The sequence below is a fragment of the Vespula pensylvanica genome, chromosome 2 (assembly GCF_014466175.1).
Source record: "Vespula pensylvanica isolate Volc-1 chromosome 2, ASM1446617v1, whole genome shotgun sequence".
Taxonomy (NCBI): domain Eukaryota; kingdom Metazoa; phylum Arthropoda; class Insecta; order Hymenoptera; family Vespidae; genus Vespula; species Vespula pensylvanica.
Window position 1 is genome coordinate 14639499 of NC_057686.1, and position 18472 is coordinate 14657970.

Consider the following 18472-nt stretch of genomic DNA (forward strand, 5'->3'; position numbering starts at 1 on the left):
GAGAGAGAGAGAGAGAGGGGGGGAGAATCAAAGAGACACGAGAGAAAGAGAGAGAAGCTTTGCATATACGAATATACGCGTGTGTGGTCTTATGCCAAAGGTAAGGATAGTTCGAGAGGGCAAGTGAGGAGGGTAGAAGCATCGAAGAGGAGAAATGAAGCAGCTGCTAGTAGGTTGTGGTGATGGTGAAGTAAAGGGTGAAGGGTTTAGTGGGTGGGTGTGCAAAAGACGGCAATCTCGGCACCCATTGAACGTCGCCTAGAGGTGTTTAATGAGAACAGTCGAGCTTGCTACGCGCTAACGCTTGACCTATATAGGCACAACGACGACGATGACTACGACGACGACGACGAGAACGACGATGTCTGCATTTGACTGGCGTGAAGTCGACGAAGACGAAGCAGCAAGAACGATGAAAACGGATGTCAGAGAGAAGGCTGCTAGTTCGTGGTTGGGCAGAAAAGGGCTCCCCTTCGACCGTTTTCTCCTTCATCTCTTCCTTATTCTCTTCTCTCTCGCTTTCGTGAACAATGGAAATTCGAATGTGACGAGCTGACTGAATCGTTACAATTTTATCTTTTTCTTTTCCGTTGTCAATTTCTAACGGGAGATCAGAGATCACGTATAAAAGGAATCAATGTGATAAAGAAAAAATGTAATATTATTATTAAGATTCGATTTCGTCTTCACTGATAAATTATATCTATTATTGAATTATCGTAATTATTTATTATTATCGTATTATTATTATATTATTGTTATTATTCTTATGTATAAAGTTCGAAGAGTGAAATCAAAGAAATTAATTTAGAGATTTGAGAAATAGGCTAATACTCGTTTAAGAGTCTGGCGAGTAACTACATAGAATAGAGATTGCAGTAGCTTTACTATACAATGTACAACGACAGCCATTCTTAGTGGATTAACCAACAGGTTTCAATGGACAGGTAAAGTCTAAGCGTTGCACGTGAAAACCAAGATAACGATAACGAATGACACTGATGAGAGGCGAAAGGAATAAGCAATGTAAAGAAGAATATTGCAAAAGTGAGAATGGATCATCGCTACGTATATTAATTAACCTAGCTAATAGAATACACGTGTATATAAATTCTCCATTTCGTAACTCGACCTCGATCAAAGTCAATAAATCTGCATTTTATTATGGCGGGGACCAACGCTAGGCGAAATAGTAAACAAGTCATAAAGTCTTCGTACGAGCTCGTAAAAAAACACAAAATGTAGATGCGATGATACGTATATATAATAGAAAGAGAAAAAATGGAAGAGAAAGAGAGAGAGAGAGAGAGAAAGAGATAAAGAGAAATAATCCGAATGATCTATATGTTAACGATCCAAGAGCGGAATCCAATTTAAAAATCAGCCTGGTAGCAACGAGTATGTCTGTGCGTGGGCCAGGAAGTCGTGAATCGAGTATGTTGCATTAAATCTTGTCAACGTCGCGTTGAACCACCGTAGTAAAGAGCTTAGTGCGTCGTAAATGCATAATGCCATTAAAGGGATCACGTTGCTCGATGAGAGCGATGAGAGACAGAAGAGGAAAAAAGAAGGATAGAAGAAAAGAAAGGAAAAATAGGAGAGAAGGAGAGAAAGAATTTTGTAAGTCGTTGGAAAGCAATGGTCAAATTGGAAGGGTCGAAGAAAAACGGTATAAATTCGACACTGAAAGGGAAAGAAAAGGGTATGGGAGGACACGCAGTGCCGTCGCAATAAAACTACCTACAAAGGCCGGAATCGGTCGTTTCGTTCTGCGTTATATATTTGATATGCAAGCGATTTGAAGAATAGGCAAGCTCGTTGAAAACTTCTTTGAATGGGACTTGGAACATATTCTTCCATTTTGATAGAGGTGTATATATATATGTATTTATATTATATATGTGTGTTTGAAACTGTAAGATTTATGGATGTCGATATTCATACTAGCCAATAAACGATTTTATAAATAGATTAGAAAGGAGCAAAAAGTTGAGAAGTAAAAATATATTAATAAAAAGAATAAAGATGGTGTTATATTTGTAAAGTAAACTCGTTGAATTTGTAGGAAAAATCAAATTAGAGTAAAACGTTGTACATAATTCTTTTGCTTGAAAAATTATGCGACAGTAGCGTTACTCGTTGGCACTTTGTTCGTTGACGCCTCGTTTAACATCAAAAAGCAAGTCGGATGTGCGAACGAGCGAAGAAAATCAGGATGAATCTGACACCGAGGAAACGGGAAAAGAAGAAGGGAGGAAATCGAGGGAGGAACACGCGCGTACTCAATAAAACTGCCTACAAAGGTTCTTCCTTAGAGTACTACTATCCACCATGCGATCTCGTCGCCCTTTGATATTAACTTTTATAAAATTAAAACCTCGAATTTCACAAGCGAGAATCGTGGAGCACGATGTAAAAGAAATCTGTATGTCCTTGAGAGAAAGGGAGAAAGAGAGAAAGAAAGAAAAAGAGAAAGAAAGAGAGAAAAAAATAAAAGAAAAAAGTCGAGGACGAATTATAATTCTTATCGTTATTACGATCCCCTTCATTCTATTCGATCCCTCGAAGTCGATCTTTTGACATGAAATACGACTCGAATAATCGGGGTCGCAGCTTGCCGGAGACGTTAAAGGAAGGGAACTTAAATTATTATCATTGTTAGAAATGTATCACAATGTATAGTTAAATAATAAAATCTTTTTATTCTTTGTATGCCAATAATAAGAAATTCTACTTAAATATCGATACTTGATACTCGGTTATGGTGTAACGTTCATACATCACCGTAACGCTGACAGCAGAGTGCAAAGGGTTAAACGTGTATAAAACACTTCGAACATAATTCGACCTCGAACGATCTCACCGCGAACGAAGGGAATGCGAGTAGATGAATGCCGAAGAAAGACCTAGAGCCATTAAACGGGCTATAATAAATAAACGCAATAAATCTAATATCGCAATAATATATATATATATATATATATATATATATATATGTGATACTACAAATCATATAGAATATACGAACGAGCACCGGTTCGTTTATTGGGTCAAGCGTTAACCGTGAATGTAAGAGGCTCGCGTGAAATGTAATTTCTTCGATAATAATGAACGTAATTTGTTACCTTATAAATCATTTATCTCGCTATAAACTAATTGCGCGTGAAGCACACGTCGTACCGTCGCTGGTGATACTGCGATATAATATTTCAATATTTTTTTCAAATAATCGAAAATGTAACTTCGTCAAATTAATTTCTACATTTATCTCGAACGAGATTAAGAGATTGATCATTTGTATATGTATATATATAAATATATATGTGTATATATATATATATATATATATATATATATATGTAATTAAGATTTAATCATTTTATCGATAACACCATAGCGACGCTAATAACGCCTAGAATATATTTGATATTCAGTCGTAGACGATAACTCAGGACGATAATTAAGATAAAAGATAAGACTAATTGCTCTTTACTCAGGAGAGGCTTTATTACCCTTTGGTATATTAACCCCTCTAATCACCGTAGGTTGATCTATGAGCGATTCACATGCATGACACATGAATACACATACTATAATAGTTTGCGGTCAACTGCGATGTCCTTCAAATTTTCCATCCCTTCCTAGAGAGTCCTCAGACCCTTCCTATTTCGTTTCCCCAATCCAAAATCTTCCGACAAATCGCTGCCAATCGTTATGATCGCAAACAACGACGTTAAATAATCCCTAGGAATCGTTAGAATCGAGGCACCCTATCAAGATTCTTTGCGTGTGCTTCCTGTAACTGTGTTGTGTATAAAGGGATTACCGTTGACACCGTCTTTTCCCTTTTTCGATGATGAGAAGGATAGAAATAGGAGGAAAAAGGATGGAATAAAGCGAAATATCAGCAACTCAGTGAAAGAGGTCGGTGCCTAGCCATCCCCGAAATCAATATGAATGCCTCCACGTGCAGGATATCTTCGGCACTTTTCTTTCCCTGTTCCTTGTAGTCCTCTGTCTTGAAGTACCTTTATACAGAACGGACAAAGAAAGAAGAAAGCCCTTGGAACTGACAAACTGCCCCATTCGTTGCAATCGAAGAAACGAAAGCGCCTCTTTCTTCATCGTCGAGCTCAGTGACAAATTTTCTCTCTTGTATCGTCATTTTTTTTTCTTTCTACTTTACTCCTTGTCCCATCACTTCCTTTACTTTTCCTCGATCTCTATTTTAGTACTTATGTTCTATTCGTTTACGTCCTTTCTTTTCTGATGTTATCAAAAAATTGTATGGTTCAGTTCAGACATAGAATTAGAATATTTTCAATCGAATAAATTATTCTATTATAATGAACTTTTTATAGCAAATTTTTGAGATAAATTTTTTAGTTAAAATAAATAGTTACTACTTGTCGTCGACGCGTGACGGTCAAACGAGAATGAAAGAAGAAGAAGAATAAAAGAAGAAAATGGAGACAATGTTATGCTAATATTACCGTTCCTTTAAGGAATGTGTTTATTGAATTTTTTCCTCGATCAAATTGCATTCCACCGTGGTCGTGAACCATCGATTTGATTTTACATTCCATGAAAACGATTGAATTCCTCTCTTGGCCAATTTGAAGACGATCATAAACAACTAGATGTAGAAACTTACGCGTTCCTTAATTTTGTAATTTATTACAAATCCTTGCGAGTGAGTGTATTTAAAAAATTAACTCGTTAATCGAGCGATAAATAAATAATTTTCTCGAGTAAACTTTACGATCGATTTTATTCCCCGACGAATAACATTTTTTACGATAAGATACTCTTCGGTTTATTTGATCGGTCGGACTTGATTACGTTCGAAGTGCGAATTTCGATCGAGATCCATCGAATCGAGAGATATCTTGCTTTTATGGCTCGTAAAGCGCAAAAGTGATAAAATACAATCGTCAACGATGCAGCCGGATGCTATTGCTAATATTTCTTTGAACGAGAGAGAAAAAGAGAGGCAGAGAAATAGACAGACGAAGAGAGAGAGAGAGAGAGAGAGAGAGAGAGAGAGAGAGAGAGAGAGAGAGAGAGAGAAAGAGAGGGAGAATCAAAAAAGATATGATCGAAAAATCTTTCGTCTTTGAGAGCCGACGACGATTCGAGGACGAGTAGAATGGTGTTGGTGGAGTGCAAAGCTTTCGTTTTCTATTATTCCGATCCGACCAACTGGTGCGTGTGAATAATTAGGGAGCACTCGGAACTGACGCGCGTCTCACTCCTGCTCGTTTTACAACGGAAGATTTTTATAGCAGGAAACGCGTATATTGCTTTGTAGAAAAGAGAAAGAGAGGAAAGACGAAGAACGAGAGATGAGAGAGAGTGAGAGAGAGAGAGAGAGAGAAAGGGGGGTAGGAAGAGGAAAGAGAAAGACGGATGGATGGGGTGAAAAAAAGAAAGCATAAAAAGGAAAAGAAGGGGAGAGGTAGAGAAACAAGAGGACGGGTGGTTAGAATGCGCTTTATTATCTTGTGCAAAACGCGATCCCCCTTTACCTCACTGCCACCATAGGATAGAACAAAAGGGACAAAGGACGTAATCGAAATATTACCAACAGAGAAATAATGCGGACGAGTGGCTCACAATACGTGGATCTCTTCTGTTACTAAAATTAGTTAAAAAGGAACTAAGAAAAGAAAAAAAGAAAAAAGATAATATAAAATAGAAAATGTAATTCAACGACATCGCCATAGTCGTTCCCTTATCGTTGTCATCTGCATCTCTTACATTTTGTGTTGACATCGAATTCAAAAAGATCCTTCCATTTTATTCTTTTATTGTCCGCATGTTCGTTGTTTGTCCTTAGTTCCTTTCGCTCGTTACGTATATTATATCCATTTTATATAACTCCTCTAGATAATAATTAAACTATCAACGATAACAATATATGTCTATGCGAGAAAGAAACAATAAATAATTAGAAATGCCGAAACTAGCGATCTCTATAAAAAAAAGAAGAAAAAAGAGACAAAAAAAAAAAGAACAGAATAAATAATGTAATATGTAGCAGAACGTGGCCGAATGATTTACGCGTTCCATCTCGCATTCGACAGGGAGGCTTCATAAATCGTGACACCTGGTTCTTGTTATAAATTTGGACAAACCACATCGTTGTTCACCATTGGCCACACGCACACAACATGTAGCTGCAGCCTACATTTTTACATCTCTTTCTCCCTCTCTTTTTCTTTTTCTCTTTCTCCTCCTACCCTTTCTCTCTCTCTCTCTCTCTCTCTCTCTCTCTCTCTCTCTCTCTCTCTCTCTCTTTCTGTTTCTTTCTTTCTTTAGTCCCTCGTCGACTTACGTCGATCGTATAAAAGGTAGTATATGTTAGCAGGTAACCGGCTAATTCTACCAGCCGGGTGGGGCATTAACGTTAAGGGGCATAAAGAAACGGCCAGTTACACCGAAACTTGTTCTCCGCGACTTGTTAACTTTCACGTCGCTATCGTAAAATCTCATTGGGACTAACGCGTCCGCGAATATCGCGTCGCGCGAACATATCATTGATTCTCTTTGAGAAAGGAAGGAGAAGGGAGTAGACTCATCTGAATACTGGGCCTTCCACTTTTTCTTACAAAGCTGCAACTCTGTTCATCTCGCGACAAGCTAAAATGTGAATACCGGTCACGTTTACGTATGTATATATATATATATATATATATATATATATATATGTATGCATGTATGTATATATTATTTGTCCAGTCGTATACAAATTAATAGACGACACTAAGAAATTTTCTATATTCTATTCGAATCTTTCGAAGGTTTGTTCGTTGATATGTTTGAATATTTTTTTCTTTCTTTTTTTTCTTTATTCGGATAACAAATGAACCATACTCTTTTCTTAGCCATACCCTCGAGAAAGTCAAAGCAATTTTTAATTTATCAGGAATAATGTCTTCTTTAAATGTTGATCATTCGTTTTGTCCCTTAGTTGCCCTTATACCACTCTTTCTTTCTTGCAAGTCTCGTTCTATCCCTGACAATATAATTACTTCGATCCTTCACGTACGTCAAATAAAGGATTAATGGGAAATACAAAACGTTTTTTTAGTGCCATTAAATTAAGATTCATCCGTTCATCGATGGGCCCACTCAAATTCGATCGAGACTCGAATTTTAAGTAGTCCAATGCTACAAACAAGAACTACAAAGTACGTGTTACATCAATTTCGAAAGAGGCCAAGAAGACATTCAATTCAGTTAATACAGTGAACGTGAGCGCTTACACATACACATGTGAAAAGTTAGAAAAGGAAACAAATACGAGTACGAACCCCCGTCAATTACGCTTTTTATTCGCGTTAAAACTCGTTGACCTTGCTGGAGACTCGTCTCGCGTGTCCTCCGCTTATCCTCCGCGTATCCTCTCTCGATTATCTTAACTGCTGTCTCGTCCTGCCAACGGCAAGAAAAATCAAAGACAGTTCGATATGTAACTCTTCAATGATTTTAGATATGCCGTGTATTGGTATTAATCAAAGTATGTAATAAATATGCTGGTTTGAGATATGTTTCGAAAGAGAAAGTTATTAAAACAACTACATCATTCAGAAATATAAAGTCGATATCAATCGTCTTACGTTCATATTTATAACCCAGTATTGTTTTAAGTTTTATTCAAAAAAGGAGACGATCTTATTTAATACTTTTTAGTGTTCCGATGTATAATCTTATTTTTACAATAATCACGATAGACAATTTTTAAAAAGACAATTATACGAATATAATATTTTCCCAGACATGCTAATTATTTTGTTTAAAACGATGAAATTCGTTGAAGTAACTCTCGATATATGTCTGAATAAATTCCATAGTAAGATCAAAATTCGTATATATTACTTTCTAGCTTAGCATTAACTTCTTGTTTTTTCTTTTTTCCATGCAGATTAAGTCACATACATGTGTCTACGTTAAGATCTATCAATGTCAATTTTTTGACAAGTTAAATTGCTATAAAATGATCGAGACAGCAAGAATGTGTCGTTCATCATATTTCCATGACTCATTAGGTATGCAGCGAATCTACGATGAGCCCGATTTGTAACGACAAATGTGATCGCGATATTAAGACTAACGTGAAGAAGCCTCAAGGCAAATTTGATGGCGACTTCGATGGCGACGACGGGACGAGAGACTACCGTCTTAACAACGAAGAGAAGCCACTCCCTTTGCTTTCTTCGCCTCGTTTCTTCTTTCCATCTGGTTTTATTATAATTTCAGGTAACTTCGTCTCGACGGTACGTATTGTACATTCGCACCAACGAATCTTTCCTGTTTTAATCTTGCAACCACATTACGATCAGCATAGTCCTTTGTAATTCGAGATAATTCCTTGGGTATGCAGATAATAATAATGCGTTCGAAGGACTTTGTATATTCATTCGATGATAAAGATTTATAAGTAATATATTAGCTTATGCAAAGATTAAAGATATTAAAAAAAAAAAAACAAAAATCAAATGAATATAATCGCATCGTTATCGGCACACGATATAAATAATAGTAATAATAATAATAATAATAATAATAATAATAATAATAATAATAATAAACTAAACAGGAGTATTTAATATCGAAAATACAAGTGAAGCAACCTGGAAATGATATGATTCTTTATATTCGTATAAATGAAGGATCGAGCGCATGGATATAAATTTCTCTGAAGCAAAAAAGTCGGAAACCGGTATAAGAGAGGAAGGTGATGCTTTTGTGATAATAAAAAAACAATACTGGTCGCGACTTCTCGGCGTTTTCCTTCGAAAAGGTCAGAGAAAAAGAGAGGGCAAGTAAAGAGTGGGGTAATTGCGCGAAAGAAGAAATAAGGCGCAAAGAATGTGAATCGCTCGAGCGTCCTTACGCTTATGATTTTGCCCGTTTGTCTCGTCTTCGTATAATTCGAGTAAATTTTTCCTACCCTTCGTCTCGCTTTCTCTCTCTCTATGTCTCTCTTTGTCTCTCTCTCTCTCTCTCTCTCTCTCTCTCTCTCTCTCTCTCTCTCTCTCTCTCTCTCTTTCTCTATCTCTCTCTTTTTTTCTGTATCTCTATAGTCTTCGTTTCGCTTCGTATAATTTAATCTCTCGGTACATTTATTTTATTCGTTCTAACGAGAAGTCGACTTCAATAAAATACAATAAACATTAGGCGATGGAATTTAATACTATATCGTATACATATCTCCCATATTATATTACAAATATAATATCATATACGATAATAGTTCAGAAATAACTGTTAACTAAAAAAGAAGAACTTGCTTTAAAAATTAGAAAGCTATATATATTATTTAAAAAATTTTTCGATAGTTTACTTACTTCCAAAACTTGATAATTTTAATCTAAAGTTAGAATATTAATTCACAGTCGAAAAGACGATTAATTCGTCTGAGATTCTCGTTCGGACAAGAAACGCTTTAATCGAGAACGCAGAACAGATCGAGCAAGAAATTCGTAAGCAGTATGTTACTTTTCGTTAATGAATTGTGTTTGGTTCCTTCTATCGGGCAAGGAAGGTTAACCGCAATCAACGATATTAGATGGTTCGGTACCTAATCGCGGTCGCGCGATCTATTCTTCAACACACCTTCGTGTTTCCTTTAGTTTCCAATACATTAGCTCGCTTAGATTAAGGAAGGTCATCCCGTATAAATACGTACAAGAGAGATAGATAGGTAGATAGAGAAAGAAAGAGAGAGAGAGAGAGAGAGAGAGAGAAGAACAGCTGGGATTAAATATGCCCTGCTATATTAAGCACGCTCTTGAGAATCTGACTCCCTTGAATATCGAGGGTCTGTTCTTAAGCATAGAAACTAATGAATAATTCTCCTTTATTAATGTACAAAGAGACCCATATAATTAGCTGGATGGTAATCTTCGATATAAGGAAACGTCAAGTCCTTTGTATTTGAAGGGAGAAAATGAAAGAAAACTTTGACGATCATCTTAAGAATTATTTTCTTATTCTGTCGATTAGTAAATCCTTATGTTCTGTCATTACATAGAAAAGGTAATGTCAAATTCAGTCGAATACAAAGTAGTTCGCTTTTAGCAAAGTGTACTTTCTAGCATGGTATTATTAAATTGTTTCTTTGATCTCGAAATTAATCAGAAAATATCGCATACAACACAATTGTATTTTTATCTTTTCGAATTTTTATTTGTATCTTTTCGAATGTTGTTAACACAGTGACAGACACTACACACAAACAGAACAAACGTTTTTCTAACGAAGTAATTAATGCAAAAGTTTCTATCATGGCTACTTCCTTTCCATAAGTTTCTCATAAACACGAGTTGTTATTGCTACTTCTTTTACCATCTTTGTTACCTTCCTATGCATTTGATCTTTCGTAAGAGAGAAAAAATGCTAATATTTTTTACTTACCGGTAAGTGAACCAGTTACCAGTAAGGTAATAAAAAATATTAGTTCTTTCCCCTTCACTCTCTCTTTCTTTCTCTCTCTTTCTCTCTCTTTCTTTCTCTCTCGGGAGTACTTTGGAATTCTAAAACATCGGCGAACCTTTTTTCTCCACGTCTTAATCGCTTAAGCGTGATTTTCACTTTATTTACACCTTGTATACACACGACAGAGGCTCATCGCCGCCGTAGACGTTACTCCCGGTAGAAGGGGGTATATATTTCCTCTGCATTACCCTAAATGCGAATATCGGAGGGTCGGATTATACCGCGGGAACTCAACGCGTATAATTTTCTTCGTTGAATATGCAAGGAAAGATACAAACAGAGAGAGAGAGAGAGAAAGAGAGAGAGAGAGAGAGAGAGATACCTCTACTACATCCTAGAGACGAGCAGCAATTTTTCACGAGAGGTTAAATTCAGACGGACCGTAAAACCATTATAATTTTGACTGTATTTTCTTCCTTCTCTGCTCACCGTTAGAACGAGTTACGCGATTAAAATTAACATCCCGTAATATAATTAATCGAGGCTTTTCATTTTTCTTTTTTTTTTCTTTTTTATCCCTCGAGTTATTATTTTCGAATGAATTTTCAAAAGTCGCGATTAAATTTTGATTTTCGATTTACCCTTTGAAAGAAATGAATAAGATGTAAAATAAAGTAACCCTCTTTTTCCATCATTTACAAATTCATTTCGACGCGAAGAAGATCACGTGAGCGTGAAAAAGGATCCGACGATAAAATTCCAAAGAGTCCTATTTCATCATCGTAGGAGATATCGTTCTCATACGTATATATTGAAATTGCTGAATAGAAAAACGTCGAGATCTAAAACTCGCCTTAGCGTTATTCCTTACGGATGATAAAATGCGAAAGAAGATATCTGGTTTGACACGTTGAACGTCGTTCTTAAGGGTCTTATAATGAAATTTTAGATTTCGTTTAACCCACTAGGAATATCAAATTTCTAACATCACGAAATCATTGGGGCAAACGATGATAGACAAGGACATCCAAAAATCAAACAAATTTGCAAAGACACGGCTAGCTTTCCATAGAAAGATTGTTTAGAATATCTGCTAAAGCGTTAACTTTGCCAATCTATACTCAATCATGGTAACATTGTATTATTTTTATGTATTCTATACGGTTTAAAATTGTTAATACTAATCGTATGTGGGAATTTATTGTCTCGAATGAAATTTCTTCTTTTTCTTATCCTTTTTATCAAATTTTTCTTCTGAAAGTTTATCTAGGTTGGAAAACCTGTTCGTCGTATTCTAGTAAAAGATCATCGAGGTTGAAAATACTATGAGATTTTTTTTCGTGTTTCTTTTTTTATGTCTGTAATACCTTCATGAAATTCAAGCTGGAAGTTCTGCTTTTTCCGGTTAGAAAAGGTAACAGAGATGCGTTCGCATAAAAGTGAAGAGTTACTACTACTTGGTATCTCATATACAGAATATATATAGAACATATACACATAGACATGGACATGGATAAACTCGTTCGAATGGAGACGTACGTAGTTGCCGAAAGGGACGAGTTTCTCCTGTTCATAGTACGCGGTCGAATATTCAAATTCCGATGAAACTCCGACGTGGAAATTTTGCTGATCCCTTTAGGGCACCGTTAGAGTCATTACTTGGTTTACAGTAATAGCGTGGCTTACAATAATAAGCCCTACGTGCAAAGTTTATTCCCAGCCGCAAATCTGTTGTTTGATTCCTCCGGCACGAGCTTACATTGGGCGTTTGTAACTTTCGGCTAATTAAGCAACGTAGCTTCGCGTTAATTACATCGACGAGAGTTCCTCATTGCGTGAACCTTGACATGAGTAAAACGCGGAATCACTAGGTAAAGATTTTCTTCGAAAAAGGTTACAAAGGAGTAAACTGTTCGGTTTATCGATTAGAACGATAATATCAAATTAAATGTGGAATGGATGAATTATTTATTAATTCAAATTGCATATGGATTACTTCTATTTCTTTTTTATCATGTTTTTATAATATCATATTTACTATAAAAAGCAAAAGAAGATGTTGTTATTCTTTATTGTAATATGTCCCAATTCGATCTAACGTGATTTCAATGAAATCGAATGTCAATCATTTCCTTTTCAAATTCGATATCCTTCAAAAAAATCAAAATGCCTCGTTGGTCGATCCTTACGAGAAAAAAGTCCTTCAAATCTCTGGAGGATTTCGATTTGAAGGTGGCGATAGAAATTTTTCACGTTTCGACGTTATCTAAGCACGTCGAATTACGTGGTACGTCCGAGCTGAGCGAACGATTTGAATATAAAATTCCCGATTCATCATGCATGCAAAACCGGAAAACAAACAGAGTGAAAATGGAACTTGGGGTATGTCGGGCCATTATCCTGGGATCTTATTGATTCTTATTATGCAGCGAAGCGTGCTGGAATAATCTATCTTGTCGCGAGTATACGCCACTTGCCGGTAATCGAAGGAAAACAATTTTGGATCGCAACATAATCAAACAAGAAAGTTAATGCTGAACACGATCGCTTTTTCTAATCGTCCAATCAAATTTTCCAGTTTCATTCGACCGGATGAAAACCTCCACCTTTTTTTCTTTCCTTTTTTTTCATTTCATAATACGGAAAGGTACTCACTCTGAGAGTCTCCAGTTGGGACCGCACGAATTCCGCTCGGCTGGCAACGTCGGGAATCGCCACAGGAAACGAACCCATGTACTGAAAATAGATAAATAAATAGATATTGATGTTCCGAATTTTGTTGAAAATTTGCTAGAAAAATGATATCTTACGATTTCGAAAAAGTCCAACATTTTTTAATTTGATAATTACATTTTGAATATAAATAAAAATTATATACAAATATGGTAACGTATCTAAAACACGTATATGTACGTATTCGCGTGTCATGATAGAGGATGTAATGTTAATCAAAAAGAGAACAAAAATTTCACGTAAGGTACGATTTCAGAGATCTCATAAATTCGATATAATGGCGATAGATAGACGCGAGCGCGAACACAGTTCGGTGCACGGAGCAGTGAAGCACAGGAGGCAGTGGGAGAATTCGAGAAAGTGATGCGCGATGTAAAGTCATATGGTGCTTGTAACGATCATGGGAGGAGGAGGAAACCAATAACCCCGTTCGAATTATTGAGCGAGTATACGAAAGCTCGAGCAGGCTTCGAACCCTCTCTATCCGAGTTTTCATTGGTTTATTTCTTATTTGAACGAGCACAGTGATTGAACGAGAGAAAAATCAATAAAAATGAATTTTTCAAATATTACTTATTTTCACGGTTAAAGTTCATGAAGATAAAGAAGTCAAATTAAAAAGGACATCCCTGACATGTTCTCTATGTCTTGTCCTTCTTTTTATTTCTTTATTCTTTGTTCTTTCTTTCTTTCTTTCTTTCTTCTTCTATTTCTCTTAATCTTAATAAAACATATCGCAAACAAACGTGTGTCTGTTCGATAAAAACTTAATTATCGATTAGGTGAAATAATTGTGTTTCAAGATCCACAGGGAATTCCTTTGGAGCTAGAGACTTGTGGAACAATAAAAAGAACCCTACCTAACCTACGACAAGAATTTCATTTCCCTTTTTCGCTCAGAGAAGATTTTGCTCACCGGTACCAGCCATCCTTTTTCTTTTCTTCGTAGAACTGCCATTTCCTTTCGATAGTCAATTTGGTTCACGATCATTCGTGTCCTCGGAGAAAAGGAATAAAAGAACGAAGAAGCTTGGAAATTTCGTTTACTTCCTTGACCAAGACGATTCCTTTTGTCACGATTATTTCGGATTCCAATGAAAATGTTCCTACTGTATTTATTCATGCGAATTTTATTTTCCTATCCTTTGTGCATGCTCCAATGGAATTCAAAGGAGTTAAAAACAGTGATATGTATACGAGGAGTTCTCTGCAAAGAAGACAAGTATCGCAAATAACATGTGCGAGTGACGTTTTATCGTGTCGACAGAAAAGAATGATAGAAAAGAGAAAAAAAGAAAGAGAAAGAGAGAGAGTGTACTCGAAAAGCGAGAATACGTGAGGTGATCCGGTAGATATTACCATTCCTTTGCGATATGAAAGATTTTATTCGATACATTCGAATATTAATCATGACGAATTTATTCTTCTCCGAGAAGAAAAGAAATTAGTTACTTTTTCATAAGTATGAATAAAAATAATCGAACTAACGAGAATAAAATTCTTAACGTGAGGAAATGAAATTTTAACGAACAAAATAATAAAAATAATAATAGCAATAACAACAACAACAATAATAATAAAGCTTTTTCCATTAAAATTAAAACAAATGTACTGTTCTGGTTCTATCAGTTTTCATTTGCAGCGCGTATCAAATTTCAAAGCCTGGATAGATTAATCCAATATAGCTTAATTATTATCGGATTAAACTATATTCCAACGCGTAGAAACGTCAAAGAGGACAGGCAAATAATAGTCGGTAAGAAATATGTCGGGGTTTCACACGCATATAAATCTCGATGTAACGAGCGTTGGAAAGATAAGGAAAGTTGGCTCGCCTCGAGAGAAGAGAAAAGAGGATGGCCAAGAAAAGTGGCGGAGGCGAAGGGAGAAAGGGGCAGTTTCGTGTTTCGAGCGTGGGCATTGGTCTTTCTCGGTCAAACGCGTCGTCCGACGATTAAACGGTCGATAAAAATAGCGACCCTCCTTATAACGACAATAAATAAAAGCCCGGGGGGTAGATTCCAGGGTCGCAATAAATAACGGTACCGCGTGCAATTATGTTGCGCTTTGGTCCAACATTACGCGAACGCGTTTCCTTCGACGATCTGCTTCATATGTATGAACGTGAATACATACTTATCTATAGAGGATATGCTTACCATGTTTATCTATAGTATCGATAAAAATCGATTCGGTATATAAAAATGAATTATAAAAGTTTTTCTAAATATTTTTATAGATATTGCGTTCAGTTAGCTCAATTACAATTACATAAGTTACAGTTATATATGTACATATATCCGAATATATTACTTTGAAAGCAAAATAACTGTATAGTCTATAACAGTATGGTATAGATTAGATAAGACAAATGTTATTAATGATTATAAACTTTTCTTTCGATTATTTTTCATGTTCCACTTATTTCTAGAATTATATCCACGAATTATTACGATTCATCCTCTATAGATTTCTCCGTACCTACATATATATGCAAGCAAAAGAGACAAGAACGAAATTAACGATGTAAATAAAACACTGTATAACTCCTCTCTAACTATAAATATATGTCAGCTATGTATCCGTGACGCACCGGTTCGTCCTTCGCGTTCATCCCCGTTATCGGAGATTCCGTGCCTGCACCTATCCTTTTTCCTACGGTCATGCATGCGATTAGAAAGGCGCATACAAGAAACTAACGGATCTACTCGATCGAGTCTGATCTCCTAGCCGCTTTCTCGATATCTTTTAGAGATCCCTTTCAAAACTATCGTTATAATCTACGTCATGTTTTCGAACGTTTCGATGGGAAAGAAATAAAAACAGAAAAAAGAAATAAAAAATCTTTTAAACGACCGGCAACGTCGTTTCTTTATTTTGTAATCTTTAAAACGTTTCAAAAGGGCACGTATGTCGACCTTTTTTCTAATTTCCTGAACAATCGAGGATAAAATACGCGTTGGGTGAAAACGAGCGACGAATACCGTAGTAGCTTAGTAACGTAGAAACGTTAGAAACGCGCTGCAAATCGACGTCGAGAATTTTAATTAGAAATCTCTCTCTCTTTCTCTTTCTCTTTCTCTCTCTTTCTAACTAAATCCGATATGAAATTTCCAGAATTTCAGGAAAAAACAAAGAGAAGAAAAAAGCGAGAAAGATAGAAAGAGAGACTTTACGATAAGGGCAGGTAAAACAGAAATATTTACGAACTGATAGAACATGACCCGCGTTTCCCTTCGTTGAGTTTATAATTTCCTTCTGGTACAATCTATCGCTTTCCTTACGTATGTTGCAGCAATCAACGGTGTTGGTATGTTTCAACGTATTACCTATCATACCAATACATATATATGCACATATTTATATATTTATATATATATATTTATATAACATAGTAATATAATTCTCGATTTAATCCTTTCGAATAATTTTCATTGTTACATATTATCGAATCTCTCTGCTGTGAAATATTTTTTGAAAATCGTCATGATTTTTCCAGATACCTTGCATCATCAATATAACACATCGTAATATCGATCCTAAAGCATACAAATAAAATTCATTTTATGAAAACTTCAATACGATCGAATTCAAATATTTATTTTACGATTCATATCATTTGTTAGTTTATAATACTTGGGATAATAATTCTTTCGTGTCGATGAATTTTGGGCAAAGTCGATGAAAAAAAAAATAAAAAAGATTTAATATCGATATTATTGATGTTGTATTAACAATCAGTTGATAACAATGATCGATTTACATCGTTGCACGATACTTCTCGGAATCGTACAATTACATTCGAATTATTTTTTCATACTGTCTCTCACAAAGGAATTATATACGTTCAACGATCATGCAACATGAATCATGGTACATGTTTGCGTTTCAGTCGACTCGTGGTCCAACTTACATATACACCGTTAATCTCAGCGAATATAGATATGTAGAGAGTAGAAGAATGCAAAAGGGAAAAGATTTTCGAATGTAATAGACCATTGATAATACCTGTTTGCATAATAATCGTTCCGATTAGGAAATGCTGGTAAAGTATGGTGCTCATTAATTTTATTACTATCTATAATATATCTATCATATTATCTATAAACATTATTGTCTATAATATAACCTATAATAATAAATATCTGTATCGATTCATTTCGAAAGAAAAAGAAAACGAATATTTAATAAGAACCGATATAATTAAAACAAAATTAATTCACAAAGCTAATTGTATTTCTTCTATTAATTAATATCAAAGGGATCAATTTTCAAACGGAAAAAAATTTCGCGAGAGTATTTTCAAGTTTTTTATTCTCTTGCGAATTTTAATTCACGTACCACCATGTGGATCGAAATTGCGAGGAGTCTTTTTTCACAATGAGCAGGAACGAAGTAAATAGGTATGCAAATTTCAGCAGAGTGCGATTCCTCTGGAAAAGAAGAAAGAAAGAAAAAAAGAAAGACAAAAGAATCGTATAGCCGTCTCACGGTTTAATAAAGGCCGAATAACAGGTTGCATGATTAACGTGGAATGCGATTACTTTCACTTTTTATGAGTGGCAACCTCTTTCGACAATCTCCAACATAGTTCTCTCATAATCGGATAAAATGATGTGGGCTGGGAGGGGAGAGAGAGAAAATAAACGTGTGTCTACTGGTAAGAAGATAATAAATTTTTAGAGAAGAGAGTTAATTGCATCGACAGATTTATCGAGCGGACTGATAATTGACGAAGATGCGATTAGATAAACGCATAAGTATTATTTATTCTCTCGCGTGCGAACGTTTGTCATTCTAAAAATATCTACATCTTTTTCTGATCGTCTTGTGAAAAAAATAATGGGACGTAAGATAGGGTCAAACGATAGCTACTAGAATTTCATCTCACGTACGTATAACTATTTACTATGTATTACTATACATAGAAAGATATTGTAGAAGGATCAAAAAGTTTGATGTATGCATGATAAAAGATAATGAGAAGGTTCACGACAGGTAAGTTTAAAAAACAACGTGAAATCTTGAAAAGGAGTCGAACTTTGCCAAGTTGTTACAGAGAAAGCACAAAGCGTACAGAAGAAACGAGCATTATCCTCGCAAATGATCTAGCGTTATTTTCAACGGATGTATTATGATCTAATCCGTACGATGCATTAATCAAACCTTTTATATGAAATACTGGTTACGCAAACTTCGCTTGATTTACTCGCACGAGGAGTAATTGTGGTTACATGCATGAACTCTTGGATCCTTTCTCAAGGAAATAAGATAATTATTTCATTGGAGAAGAGAG

At 35.6% G+C, this 18472-nt stretch overlaps 1 protein-coding gene across 4 annotated transcripts in view; it reads right to left on the bottom strand.

Moving 5' to 3' along the window:
* LOC122627150 (tensin-1-like) overlaps nt 1-18472 on the bottom strand; it is a 187827-nt gene that overhangs the window by 155769 nt on the left and 13586 nt on the right. For all 4 annotated transcript variants that reach the window (XM_043808051.1, XM_043808050.1, XM_043808052.1 and 1 more), the window contains one exon: nt 13099-13179. In XM_043808051.1, the coding sequence (XP_043663986.1) occupies nt 13099-13179 (81 nt within the window). The remainder of the gene's footprint in view (nt 1-13098; nt 13180-18472) is intronic.